A 15,000-nucleotide genomic window follows, 5' to 3' on the forward strand; every position below is an offset into this window, starting at 1 on the left:
TTGTCTACAAGCATTTACAAATGGCATCATCAACTGTCATCAGTGACTCGGGAAATTGTTTGTGAAATACCCAAAAAGGAAATCGCTTTTAAAGCAATAGGAAGGTGTAAAAACAAGTGAAATTTTAGAGGAAAGTGGAAAGCAACAGAAAACGTAAGAAGTAAAGAAAACGTAGATTTAAAGCCCCTGTGACCAAAAAATCAATTCATATTTTTCTGTGGATTTCAAAACTATGTTAACAAAACACTAAGTGACCCACGTTTTAAGCCTTGATTTCAAAAAGACACCTCTTTATTTTAACTGTAATTTTCCTATTTAATGGTCCGCCATTACTAACATTATGTTCTTGAGAGAGCTGGATCGAGGAGAAAATGACGTCAAAGGCTCACTAGTTTAAGAATGCAATACGTGTGTACGCCGCAGAATTAATATGCAGCACGGGGGTTTTGGGCTTTCAGACTTTTAAACTCACGCTTTGCATATATAATAAGCTGCGTTCACACGCTGAAATTTTAAGCAAGCGAGCCTTTGACGTCACTTTTCCCTGGATCCAACCGTCTGAGGTCCAATCGGTCAGTTTGAACGTGAGTAATGGCGGACCGTGAAATCCAAAACTTACACTCAAAGTAAACGGCCTTTGGATAAAAATCAAAGCTCAAAATTTTGCCAGTCAGGTGTTAAACAAACACACTTTCAAAATCTGAAGGAAAAAAGGAAGTGGTTTCTTTGATCACAGGGGCACTTTAAAGGAAACACAGTTTCACATAAAATAATAATGGGTCAACCTTTCTCTACGTTGTGTCTTCCCACACTTTGTTTGAGCAGGCCATGCATTCAGCTTTGAATCTTATTGGATCCATGATCTTATTTCGAAAAATCAGGTAGGTAAGCATGATAAGCAAAACACACCTAACGCAAATTACTCTCGGTCATGATTTAATTGAAGAATACTGTGTTCAGAAAATTACTATTGGGTTCAGTTTTCTTATGACATGAAGAATGCTTCAAGTCTTAGAGGGTATCAATGGCCTCCTCCAGTTGTTCGATAAATCTGAGCAACTTAAAATGAAGAAAGAAGTTTGTTCCTATGTGTTCTTAGGCTAGATCCGAGTCCACAACCGATTCATGAAAATGTTTTGTTTACTAAGGTGAGAAGTGCCTGGACAATGACATTTCTTGTGAATCCCTGAAACGAGAAGGATATTGCGAAAAAGAAGAATACAAAAATCACATGGAATTCAATTGCAAGAGAACTTGTAACCTGTGCCGAAGAAGAATAGGTGAGCCTTCATATGTGGATGGCTTCAAAGGTGAAGTCCTTACTAGCTCGCCCGCTCATAGAAAGTTCAATAGATTGCTAAATTTACTCATGGATTTTGGATTAGCTTGAGGTACCCTTTGTCTCCTGACATTCATCCATCCAAAGACAGAGACCAAGTACACGGTTTGAGTTCTGATCACGCGCATTTAAGTTTTAAAGTCGAGTTTTTGTCAAGTATGCATTTTCAGATCGAAAAACTTGTTTTGGAGCTCATGGGTTGCTAATGATGTTGTACCCTAGAGACCAGATCATTACACCTCAGTGGACATCCCCAACTCTACCATCGATGGGTGGTTTTTCATTGTGAGGGTGGGATCGTAAGGGACAACAATTTATCACCCTTTTCTGATAAGAGTTGAACGTCCAACTAGTTTATGGGGAGATTTGGAGGGAACGACTTTTGCTTTCGACGTTCGCATGCGACTACCTTGTGCAACGACTTCACCACAAATCGTGTCATGTAAATCAGACCATAGACACTCTGACACCACATAAGTTCACAAGTCGTGCGCGTGTAAGTGGTCGAAAGTTGATGACGCAATGCTAGTTGCGTGTGAAAGTTGTAAACAAATCCCGTACCTTCTAAATCTCTCCTAAGGTTTATGGTTTGAGTGAGGCTCTAGCACTTTGCTAAGTAGCCTGACTTCTGGCGGTTATACACGTAAGTCCAGTGTAATCTCGACTGAGCCAACTGTCATACAAAGGCATCCATTTCTCGTGGGTCACTTTTTAAGACCGTGAATGTTGATCCAGCCGAAGCTTGGCTACGATCTTCCGCAAGTTGATTGAAGCCGCAACACAGCAACCCAACCGGCCGGTGAAATCGGAATGGGACAAGAAAAAATGTGCCTTAACAGTTGTAAGGCCCGATGTGCCAAAGCATTGGGAAGTTTATTAAATGTTGAAAAAAAGATTTCATTATATATGATTTACGTTGATATGTGCTGTTTAAATGTTACATGTGATTTATGATTGCATATTATTTGTATCTTCATTAATATTCTTAGCAATGCCTCCAACGTGTAGGGACAAACACGTTCTCTGCAAATATTGGTCTAATCGAGGGGATTGCTGCGTCAGATCTCGTTACATGATATTAAACTGCCCACTGGCCTGCAATATTTGTCATAAGGGAATTTACGACCTGTCTGGTAAGACATCACTTTATTTGACTGGTATAATCTTTGACGCCGTTCGTGAAGAAAATTGGTTTGTCTCACATTTTAAGATCTTTTGTATTCTGAATAACTCTGGCCTGATATAGAACATGAAAATATGTCGTATTGTAAAACCGGAACCAAAGTTCTCATTTTGAAAAACTCGGACAGTTGGTGCCGGACCAATCACAACGCGAAGCAAGTATGGAACCCGCACTGAGGGCGGGAAAACCACAATTGCATCGTTTGGCTTTCACTTCTAACTGGCTGGAAAGGCGGCGCGAAATTTTAGAGCCAAGTTCTCAAGCGTATTAATTTGAAATGAAAGCAGTCTTGTGATTACTTTGAAAACTCTATTGATGTCGATTGATAAACTTCAAGACCACCTCCATTGCAAAAGTTGTCCTGTATTCCTTGCAATGGATTTTTAGTCATTGGTTGTCTCTTCTCTGTTTAGCTTGGTAATATAATCCTTAGATGGTCTTCTTGGTTCCTTTGTTTAGCGAATCCCTGCTATGAAGGCAAACCTTGCTTTGACAGACACACGAAGTGCTCCGAATGGACCGAGGCTGGTTACTGTGATATTTACTCCAACTTTATGTACAAGAAGTGTCCAATGAGCTGTGAAGCTTGTTACCCAGGTAGGACGTTATTCACTGTTTATACGTCTCTTGGACCAGTCATGTTGTTGTAATCGTTGAAAAAAAGGAAATCGTTACTCTCGCAGCTCAATTATTTGTGCCTACGTAAGCTGTTAACAATGAGTCTATTTTCTACAGAAGTCACGATAACTCCAAAACAGATCCACTAGTAAGAATCGTGTTCTGGTCTTCTTCAACCCATAGTGAAGATACCGCCATTTATTACTCCTCCCCGACTAGGAACCGCAATATCACTACAAACTATTTTCCCGATAAATTGTATTGGTTGGCGAATTTCTATAGCGAAGATATCGCTGACGTCACCTATTGTCCTTTTTGTGCCAACCAGAGCCTCATTGGCTGTCGAAACAAAGGGTCATTTGTTCCTGTGGTTGGTACATTTTAATAACGAAAGCAATACTTGTAAACAGATTAAAGTTCAATGGGAAAAGGTTTGCCACTGACTCTTGATATTTTTCAACAGTCTGGCACTCTACTTTGGACCCGAACGCTGGGAACGATTATATCGTACTTCCAGAAGCTCATCGTGCGAGTATGAGTTGCATGGTCACGCGCGCAAGCTTCGCGCTACGTTACTTAAGCACGGGCGTTTTTGAGACACGGACGGCGACCGGAAGAGAACGTTTCGCGTGCCAGTACAGTGGTGTCTCCCAGATTTTTGTACTAATCTTCTTTAATAGATAAAAGATACTTAGCAATGTAAATGTGGTTGTGTGAACACAAGTTAAAAGGGAAAACAGCTCACTTCCGGTTGCCGTCCGCGTCCTAAAAACGCGCATGTTTAAGCTCCCTAATAGCATATGATAACGAACTTCGCTGTCATATCACTGATGAAGGCATAAGAATTAGCTGAAACGTCTGTTGAAAAATATCAAGAGTCAGAGGCAAACCTTTTTCCGTAAACTTATGACATCTCCTGACTACACTTTTTCCATTTTTAAACTATCCCTATAGTACTAAAAGGGGTTTTCAAAGACCGAGCTATTAGAGAAATTTAGTATCGAGTCTACGTGAAAAGGCAAACGCTACTTCTTTGTCATAATAGCACGAAAAGTCTCTTTCTCATCAGTGACGCACTCGGCTATCGCTTCTTATACCACCTTGCTGTTCTTACCACATCGAGTAGGGACTTTAAATTTTACGACAACGACGTTTGGTGATTTCACGTCGTTGCTGTTCAGAGTGCCGCAAAAATATGTGCTGAAATGCGTGCTGCACGTGCAGCACGAATGTTTTTCCTCTTTTAACCAATGCGGATATTAGCGCCGTTTATACGAGAAAAATAGTCCGCGTCTTCTATAAGCCGCGGCTTACATAAGACACAAACTGGGTAATTTATACGAGTACAACTTACAGAAAGGCGCCCACAAACGAGGAAACATTGTTGCGGAAACAGTGTCTCCCGAAATGTTTCCTCGGCGCGCAAAGGAGGCAACAGTTGCCGAGGAAGCATGGAAATGTTTAACATTTTTGCCTCCCGGGAAGGAAATTTTGCTTCCGCCACAAATGGTTCCTAGGGCCGCAAACGGGGAACCATTCGCTTTCGCAACACGCAACATTGTTTCCTAGTTTGCGGTCGCGGCTGTCGTCGCGGCTAAGTTCCCGGCCAACTGGTCCAATGATGACGTAATTTATTTTGATGCCTCGTTTTGGGGTAAATTAACTGTGACGCAAGATTTGCAACATTAAAAGCTAAATGGCTCGAGCAAGCAAACAAGCGAACAAGCGAAGCGAAAAAACACCAGATTTTGCAGTGTCTCTTTCGTTTCAAATTCAGTCTAGGTTGGTTTTAGCGACGAAAACGATGAAAGTGAAAGTTGAGAGAAAACGTCAACGAAATAAAACCCTAGGCCAGGATAAGCCGCGGCTTGAGCTAGCTGCGGTGGAGTAAGGCGCGAACTTCGCTTTTTGAGCCATTTAAACGAAGTGCACGCGTCTTATGTAAGCCGCGGCTTATTTTCTCTCGTATAAACGGCCCTATTGTTCTTTGGTGGCGTCTCGTTGACGAACGAGGTGTAGATCTTAAAGTTCCTATTACGGAACAGACGCACGTCAACATAGAATCTATTTGTTGAAATTTCGGTATGATGATCTTATGTTGGTTTGTTTTCAACATCTTGTTTTCGGTTACGGGCTCCTTAAACATTTTTTCCTGTTTCTGTTTCTTTTCTTTTCCAGAAAATAAATTAGCTAAGCCATGCAAGAACGAGCTGGATGACGCGAACTGTGAGCACTGGGCTGGAATGGGTTATTGCCAAAGCAGACCTGAAATCATGATTTACAAGTGTCAACATGCTTGCAACTCGTGCCCCAAAGGTAGTCAAAGTTAGTTAGATGTGATACTGTGCGAGCATCTATTATAATGGCTTTCGGAATAGGTGGAGACAACGGTGAATTAAAAACAGACGACGGAAACAAAGAGCCCTGAAACTTTGCTAAAATATCCGGAGCACCAAGCCTATTCGTGGGGTCTCAAAGCGAATAAGATTAGTGGCGGCTTTGCAGACGCGCGATTTCAAATTTGTATGCTTAGTTACCTGTCCTGTGGATGGAGACCAGGCTGCAAAGTTACTTTCCCTGTGGAGGCTACTAGTAATTAGGATTCGTTGTTTTCTAAGCAGCAATAGAAGAACAGAGCAGCTCTATCAAAACGTATAACAACGTTATCATTAGCCTTACTTGCATACACAGACCAGTAATTCAACTTAAGGTGATTCCCTGGTTTTGCATTGCGCATTCCTACTGCGCACGATTTTTGCGTCATCAGCACGCGCACATGAGCGCGCGCGCGTACAAAACATAAGGGATTTCCCTCAAACTAAGCTCGATAGCGAGATAAAAGCTCCTTTTCTCTTAAACGAGCACGGTGACCCCCACTTTTTATTTTATAAATTCAATGAGAACAATATCCGCAATAACTGAGAAAAAATTTGGCAGAAATCTATAGCTACTTTTTTGGCAAATGAAATAAATGCTACAGATAGAGACGTAACGGGCCCAGCAGAGCAAGTCCAAATTATGTTTCCTTTAAAGGATAAACATATCAATTAATAATGCCCCTAGGGTATTTGAAGCCATTTTTTCTGGGACGTAGATGAATAAGCAATCAAAGAAAGTCGAACTCTGTGTGATATAGCACGCCGCATTGAAAAATAATCGATCTTGTTTGTTGTGCACTGAGATAACCAAAAGTCACCTAAATAACCATATTTGTCAGCATCGTGGCATGAAAACAAGCACGGTGACCCCCTCTTTTTATTACCTTTTTAACATCTCCTTGTACTGTAATGTCATCATACCAAGTTTCATCGGAAATCTATGACGGGTTCTTTTACCCGGGAATCACCTTAACAGCAAGTTTTCATTTTCTTCCTAATCATCATTGCTCTATTGCAAGTATTTTTACATTCATTTACATTCTCCTTATTCCAAACATATTGCGTCATTCACTAAAGGCCGGGACACAATAGGCGACAAGTCGCAGCGACAGGTCTCTGCGACGAGTTGCTCTGTGTGTCCTGCTTGCAAAACAAGTCGCTGCGGCACGTCGCCTGTTCTGTGGACACGCAGTGATCTCGTATGAAGGGGAATGTGAACTAGTTTCCTAATTCAATATGGCTGACCATGCGACGCTCTCTCATTGGTTCATTTATATTTTGTCGCAGCGACTTGTTGCCGGAAGTGTACACACAGTGCGACAACGCTGGTTTGAATTTGTGCGACTTATCGCGGCCACAAAATTCTGCCGCAGCGACAATGATTTTCATAAAATTAACCGTGTCACTCAAGGCGAATTGTTGCGGCAACTTGTCCCCGCGACGTGTCGCAGCGACTTATCGCTTAGTGTGTCCCGGCCTTAATGCTTGTTTTTTCTATTTTTTAGAGCCTGTGAAAATTCGGCCGGCGCAGCCAAAGGGTAAGAAAATACTGTCAACACTGTCTATTATGACGCAAAATAATGTAGTGGTTGAAAGTCACGTGTCGTACGAATGAGCCAGTCAGAATAAATTGGTACCCAAAGCGGAAAACGCGGACAGGCAATTTTGCCGCTCATAGGTAGAGAAACTGGCGGGAAAAGACTGTATTGATTTAATTCCAAGAGCATAGTAGAAGCACAGCAAAAGAAGAAACAGAGTAGTAAAGGTACAAAAATGTGAAGACGGGATTGTTCTGAAGGCTTTTAATTGTTGATCAACTCAATTTTAACGACAATTACTTGGTGATTAGAAGCAATTAACTTTTGTTAAATAATAGACTTGCGTAATTAGTATCAATTGTGTCGGAGGACAAAACAATTATTCAGCTAATCTGGCCTATACAAATGAAGCTCTCACAAAATTATGCTCTTTGAAATTAAAATGAAAAGCGCTCTTGCATAGCTAAATAAATTGTTTCCACGTTGGTTTGATCATAAGCGCAATAGTCCATTTTACAGTTGTATGCTTAGTTACTTGGCCTATGAATGAAAGTGAGGCTGGAGTTGACCTTGTCTTGATAGAAACCTCACTGCTTTTCTTATGTAAATTCTTACTAATTAGCATGACAACACTGACATCATTAACATTAGAAAAAGAGGGAGGTCTGTATCATAACAAGGTCAACGCCAGCCTCACTTTCATTTAAAGGCCAGGTAACTAAGCACACAACTGTAAAGAGGTCTATTGCTCTTGTATTCACTTCTAATGTCTTGATGGAATCAAGGCAACTGTTCTCACGATTGTAATGAAGGAGGAGGTAGTTAATGTCAACGTCGGTAAAGGAATGAATAGATGCGGTTTTTCCGATGATAAATAGGGAATACCCGGAGAAAAATCCGAGTTCTTACTTTCCGCTTACCTATCAGTCTTTCTTCCCCAAATCTTTCCAGAGTTACCATTGAAAATCTACATCTTTTCAATGAAGCTGTTTCTTTCATACTGACGTTTTCTGCAGCATTGTGATTCGTTTTGTTGAAGGCATTAAGTGTGGTGCAGCTTGTAAAAAGTGGCTTGAGCGAGGACAGTGTACTACTAAATGGAAAAGGCGCTGTTTAAGAACGTGTTTGGCTTTGGGATGTGACGACGAGCCCGTTAGACCAGAGGGTAAGATGATTACACGTGGAATGTGTGTATGTCCGTGTTCCAGCATGGCTTTTTCGACGTTGCCGCAAAGCCGGCGCCGCATTTTGCTGGAAAGAATAAGCCAAAGCACAACCGTGGAAAGCCTGTGCCTTAATCTTTCCTCGGAAATTATGAACAACGGTTGTTAGAGGGGACCTTCGGTTTATTGTCTTTCAGAGAAGTTTTGGAGGTCCAACTACTTGCAGATAAAACTGAAAAAAGTATCTCTTTCCCTCCACATATTTATAAGATCCCAGGTCTTAGGACGACTTTCCATTTGACAGAACTGACGGCCAGAACGGGCATTTGGAAGGTCTAACTCTACAAAGGCTTCAAATTAACACACTTGGAGGATGATATATACTCTTACAGCAGAATGCGAGGGATTATCATGGAAGTGTTCATTTCAATTTGTGCATTTCCTTTGCAAACTGACGGGTCTGGTCGGCCAGTTCGGACAAAAGCCGGGAAACCTGAAGCACCCTTAGTACCGGGATTAGAATCCATGACCAAAACCAAAAGAACCAATTGGGCAACCTATCCTCTACCTCTGAAATGACTACTATCGACGCTTGGCGCTTGATAGGGATTATGGGAAATGAATATCCATTTTTAAAATCCTGGGAATGTTCGATTAATAACCCCTTCACTTAACCACTAGACTACCGCATCGCTAACTGACAGAACCCTTTTTAAAAAAGTATATCAATATATTTTTTGTTCCGAATGCCGCTGTAAACGTGTGTATTATCACCGGCTAAGAAACAAGTTTAAAAAGGAGAAATTGTCGGTGACCAAACCTCAAGATAAAGCTCGCCATTTTAAAATCAAGTACTAGACTTAACCACTATTCAGCAATAATTTTAAATATACCAATTAGATTTGATAAATAATCGATGCAATTGTCAGTTGATCTTTAGTTGTTAAGTGGATAAAAGCAGTTCCTTCACATTGGGTGCTTCGGGTTCAAATCCCGTCCAGGGATGCAACTTTTACTTTTTTTCTTTTTATCTGCTACCACAAGTCCTGGGACAGAGTAATCTAAATTGAACATAACAGTCACTTCAGGGAAAATTACGAATTGTCGATAATCGTCATTTCAGAAGTAGAGAATATGTTGAATTGGGTGTTACCATTAGCCAGTCGTACAATACTACTCAATACTTCTGTTTTAAGGAAAACAATATCATTTTCGAACAGCTTACGTCTCAAGAGAGACCAAATAAGCCACTTGCGTTATGCAATGAAGGAATCACCTTTTTTTTTTCATAAGGATCTTACAGTAGGTTTTGACAATGAAGTAACTGAAACTCTTTTCATGTTTTTGTGGTACCTTTCTACTCAGGAGCTTGTTCTGAGCCTTTGGGTGTTGGATGGAACTTCACCTTGCCAGACAGCGCTTTTCATGCCTCCTCAAGTCTGATTGCAGGTTGGTTGGTTTATTTTGATATTGCGCTCTTCCAATAACCGGCCAACAGCATTTGATAAGAGGCTTACTATTGAAATATATTCAACCACACATTCATATGTTCATTAATGCTCTGTAAGTTTTAAAAATAAAGCGAAACTATTCATCCAGTTGAATCAGTGAAAGAAAGGAAAATTAACAGGTTAATTCAGGGTAATTGAACCCGAACGACTGGCTGAGCTGGAAAGGTTTTTTTTTTCAATTTGCCGGCAAAGCAAGGCAAAAACCTTACGAACGTTGTGAGGGTGTATTCTCACGATATTGCTGCGTCCGTTTGGTTGAATTGAAGTGCAACTATTTTTGTTTAAAAACTGAAAATCCTAGGCATCATGATATCTTAAGTTTAGCGACCCTCGAATTTTAGAGTAGCTTGATGTAGCTAGTATCTCTGAGAATTTACCCTCCCAACCATAATACACAACAGAGGACAGACCACAACACCGAGAAATCCATGCCTACTCATTGCGAATAGTGTGTGGGTTCTTTTACGGCCCCACAGGTTTATGAACATTGAAGGGTTGTGAGACGGGGCCTATGGTTTATCGTCCTTATCCGAGAAGAGCAGAGAGTCTAACCATCTGCAGCTTCCATTACAAAGGCAGCACTTTCTCCTCAGTTATTTGAAAGACCCTGAGTGTTGGTCCGGCCGAAGTCGAACCACAGCCTCCCGCAAATCAACCCGGTGCTCAACCAACTGAACCACCGGTGCATATCAAATAGGTGTTCTAAGCCAAACCAATTAACAGTCGTTTGCTTGTTAATTATTTTGCTGTGGGTCATGTGGTTTGTAGCCTCCTGCGCCGACATTCTTGTGACTCGTCACACACTCTTTCCTCCTTAAAAGATTGCGTGACGAGTCACAAGAATGTCTTCTCAGGAGGCTATGTGATTTGTGCATCTTTTAATTTCCCTTGTATTGCAGGTACATGGGATTTTGGTGCTCACAATGCTCGACTCTACAAAGAAGATGATCGCATGAGAAGCCGAATAGGCGCCTGGTGTGCAAAACATAAAGATAGCAATCAGTGGTTGCAAGTGGATCTTGGAAAGATCAAGTTCGTCACAGCTGTTGCCACACAAGGTATCAAATGAACACACTTAGAATTTTCATTTAACCTCCTGAAGCACTCTTTAGAAATTTGATGTTTTCAACAGCGGATCCAGTTTTTCAGGTAACACTTCGGCGGATCCAATCTTTAAGGTAGCTCAAACCAGTTTCAACACTTGAAAGAAACGTTTTATTAGAAGGATTGACACTACAACACTTTGCCACTTAATAGCAATGTTACGGTACCATATCAAACACCAATTATTGCTGAAAAAGATTCGGCCATTTTTTTGTGACGTAAAAAGTTACCGTGGCAACAGCAAAGCCCTGCAAAGACACCCCATATTTTGGCTTTAACTGCTCATATCTCAAAAACGAACCCGGTGACCCCCATTTCTTATTTCTGAAAACTAAAGCCAAAATATAGGGTGTTTATGCAAGGCTTTCCTGTTGCCATGGCAACTTGTTACGTCACAAAAATGACGTTCAGCAATAATTGATGTTTCACATGGTACCATAACATTGCTCTTATGTGATAAAGTGCTGTAGTGTGAATCCTTCTAATAACAAGGTCTCTTGAAAGTGTTGAAACTGGTTTGAGCCACCTTAAGTACATGGGGTATCCCCCCCCCCCCCACCCACGCTTCCCTCTTCGGCTCCTCACCTGTATTTTATCACAATTATTTGTTACCTTGCTCGGTAGGTCGTGACAAATACTTTGAGCATGTCAAGTCGTATGAACTGGCCTTTAGTAAAGATGGACAACGCTGGAATCATTACAAGGAGAATGGAAGACGACGGGTGAGTGAGAAGATGATATAAACTATGTTTGCACAGTTAATAATAACCATTAAAATTTTCTCAAATTTGATTGGTGCATTAACTACTTTATTTTTCACTAATTATTGTGAAGGGTTGAAATCGGACAGTTGGCTGAAATCGGATACCTGAAATCAGACAATTACATCAGCCAATCACATTAAGTGCACTATGCTTAATCCACCAATCACAGAATTTATCACAATAACCATAGCAACAACCACTTACCCTACCAAACTGGGGATTTTCCAAAATGGACAAATTTGCAACATTAGACAGTGAAAAAGGAATGCATTAACTTTGTTTTCTCGGAAATTGTAATGGTTATGATTAATAGGTAACAGGACTTCGTGTCGTCGAATTTGGTCTCTAATCATTCTCGTGATTAAACAAATCGGACTCCCGCTACGCGGTCGTCCGATTTTGTTAATCACTCGCATGTTTACAGACCAGATTGGACTCCACTCCGTCCTATTACCATTATAAACTACGCTAGGACTACAAAAAATATCAAAGTGAAATGGTTTGGTATTTCATTGGTGTTTACATAATAAGCAGAACATTATATTACCGCTTGGAGTTACGAAATTTCTCTTCTAGTGTTGAAAAATATCTTTGGTCTTCGTTATTAGGTATTACCCGGAAACTGCGATAACTTCACCCCTGTGATCAATAGGTTGATTCGCCCAATCCAGGCCAGGTTTATCCGCTTCTATCCAAGAACTTACAACAATATTTGTATGAGAGTGGAAATATACGGTTGTAGCAGACACAAAGGTGAGAAAACTTGTCGCGTTTTTCGCTGTTCACCTCTTCGCACACTGGTTCATTTTAATCTATTTCTGACGTCCAGGGATCTTAGAGCATCCAAAATTTGCGCCCTGTTTAGTGTTTATTGATCTACTCGTCGTTTCTCGTTAGGTTATGAAAAACAGAAAACACCACCTCCAGTGAACGCACTGCTGTTATAAATGTGAGAGACGAAAAGCCAACCTCTACAGGCTGTAGCGGCATTGCCTGGAAGTTGAAACGAGAAAGAAGGATATGCGCATGCGATTCGAAGGCGCTTTTGCTGGCTCTTTGTTTTGAAGAAGTTGGCAGCAAAATGGAAGAAATATCGCTGCTTCGCCATCCTGACAAGCGAGTCACTTGAGTTTGTTTTGGCAAACTTAGATGGCCCAAACCAAGCTAAATCGTCCGCTTCTTTCCAGATGCTGGTAAATTATAATTTAAACCGCATTTTAAGCTCGATACAAACGGTTTATAAATACTGTCATAGAAACAAAAGAGATGACAAACTTTAGGCTCGGACGTTGGAGGGTGTAAACTGAAGGTGTCAGGGTACTGAAGTTAATATTATGAGGGTTGCAGGTCATTGTTTCACCATAGCTGAAACAACACGAACCTTTATTCATGCTAACATTAAGCCTAAACACTACGCTTTTTATAATGTTTAAGCCTAAGGTTAGCATTTTTGTAAAGGTTTGGGTTGTTTGAGTTGTGGTAAAACAATGGTTTAGGGTTAACCTGCAACCTGCAACCTGCTACTTTCACTTTACATCCTCCGCTCGAACGTACAAAACTTACCACACAACTATTTCTAGACGCTGCAGAGAATCTGGCAATCTCTGATCCAAACTTAAGACACTTAAATTTGTTTCCGATGATAGGGATTTTCAGTTATTGCAATTTTATACGCTCATTATTTATGTTCTTATTTATTTGGGTAGCTTTCGTTTTTTTCTTTTTTTTTTTTTATAAAAGAAGGTACAAAAGATGATAATTTCACTTAGGTTAAGAAGAACATATTGGGTGGAGCGCGAACGTGAGATGCCGTTCTCTCTTGACCCGTTCCCCTCCCTACAAATTCATTTTGACTTGCAAACCCACGACACTTTGCCGTTGGATACAGTAAAGCAGTAGTGTAGCGGCTCTCGTCACCTGCTATTGTTTGGTATTGTAAGCAGCTTGCATTAATTGTTTTTAAGCCTAAAGCCGTGTTCACACTCAACGTTGATTATGATCAACTTAAGAAGTACATACTCCATTCAATTTTATTCAATTATGGTTCTGTTCACACCTGCAAAAATTCAAATACAATACGCAGTGTGAGACAAAGTGGCGCCGTATCGCGTGGCTGCCACGATTATCATCACCATCATGTGCTTGATGCGAGAAGAGAACCAAGGTTAACTTTCCGAGAATAGAAGAAGACAAATCCAAACCTTCGCTCCATAAAGCGATTAGAAGTTTCGTCTGCTCATACCACCACGTGCTCGCCATTCTGTTCAATTAATTACGCATTGTAATTACTTCAAACAACCCCTTTGAGGTTGTTTGAAGTAATTACAATCCAGTTATAATCAGGGACTGCAATTAGTTGATGTGAACCCATTTCATATTTAATTCGATTATAATTCGATCATAACCGAGGCCTAATGTGAACACAGCTCAAGTATTGTTTCAATCGTTTAGTCTGTTGGTTTTGGCTAGGAAAAGGAAAGGAAAGGAAAGGAAAGGAACTTTAAGTGTCTAGTCGCACTAGCGCTGGAGCACTAATTGGGGACACTGTAAACCGAAATTAACGAATATTAACGCAAATCAAGTCAAATGTTGGTTTTTGAGGAGAGGGGAAAGCGGGGTACCCGGAGAAAACCTCTCGGTGCAGAGTAGAGAACCAGGTAGCGAGCCAATCACATAAACACGTTACGAGAGATGCTACATCACCCAAGTAAAGGCGGCCATGAAAACCTTGGCTGCCGTTTAATGTGATGTATATTTTATAATTTGGACAATGACTTATCCACTTGATAGAGTTACCCGGCTTTTAAACATATAACTGGGGCTTGGAAGCTTAAGTCTTAACTTTTTGCATGCTGATTGCCTGAATGAATAAGCTTTAAGAAATTTCAGTTCACCCCCTCAGAGGAATTCATATTACCTTTGCGGCTAATTTAGGTTATCGCATGTTAGTTCTCTGAGTAAACGTTCTTTTTCAAGAAGACCAAGGTTTAAAAAAACACCTTTCAACCCACTGTACAAATTTGTACATTTCATAGGCACAGTGTGACAGTGCATTTTACTACATTAGCTTTTTTATGTATATTCCCAGTTATAGAGAAGTCAGTATAGCACGCAGACTGCGGGAACAACCCAAATATTTACTAATGCCAAGGATTTTAAGGCTAAGGGTTAGTAATAGTGGATGGTTTGGGTATTCTTTTCTTAAGGCGCTTTCCTTTGGTCAGAACTGGCCGGCCAGACCCAATAATTTGCAAAGAAAATGCAACAATTTGAAGGAACCCTATACATGATAATCCCTCGCATTCTTCTCGGGGAGTATATATCATACTCGACGTGTGTTAATTTGGATTCGTTGTAGAGTTAGTCCTTCGAAATGCCCAGTCTGGCCGGTCAGTTCTGTCA

The 15,000-nt window shown here is 40.7% G+C and overlaps 1 protein-coding gene across 5 annotated transcripts in view; it reads left to right on the forward strand.

Moving 5' to 3' along the window:
- Positions 1–13,329, forward strand: part of LOC137992437 (uncharacterized) — a 35,623-nt gene extending 22,294 nt beyond the window's left edge. For all 5 annotated transcript variants that reach the window (XM_068837804.1, XM_068837797.1, XM_068837788.1 and 2 more), the window contains 11 exons: positions 1,149–1,280; positions 2,329–2,472; positions 2,982–3,119; positions 5,319–5,456; positions 7,024–7,056; positions 8,096–8,221; positions 9,585–9,668; positions 10,630–10,788; positions 11,459–11,556; positions 12,207–12,351; positions 12,496–13,329. In XM_068837804.1, the coding sequence (XP_068693905.1) occupies positions 1,149–1,280; positions 2,329–2,472; positions 2,982–3,119; positions 5,319–5,456; positions 7,024–7,056; positions 8,096–8,221; positions 9,585–9,668; positions 10,630–10,788; positions 11,459–11,556; positions 12,207–12,351; positions 12,496–12,545 (1,247 nt within the window). In that variant the 3' untranslated portion in view covers positions 12,546–13,329. The remainder of the gene's footprint in view (positions 1–1,148; positions 1,281–2,328; positions 2,473–2,981; positions 3,120–5,318; positions 5,457–7,023; positions 7,057–8,095; positions 8,222–9,584; positions 9,669–10,629; positions 10,789–11,458; positions 11,557–12,206; positions 12,352–12,495) is intronic.
- Positions 13,330–15,000: the final 1,671 nt, after the last annotated feature.

This window comes from Montipora foliosa, chromosome 1, assembly GCF_036669935.1.
Source record: "Montipora foliosa isolate CH-2021 chromosome 1, ASM3666993v2, whole genome shotgun sequence".
In the NCBI taxonomy this organism is placed as follows: domain Eukaryota; kingdom Metazoa; phylum Cnidaria; class Anthozoa; order Scleractinia; family Acroporidae; genus Montipora; species Montipora foliosa.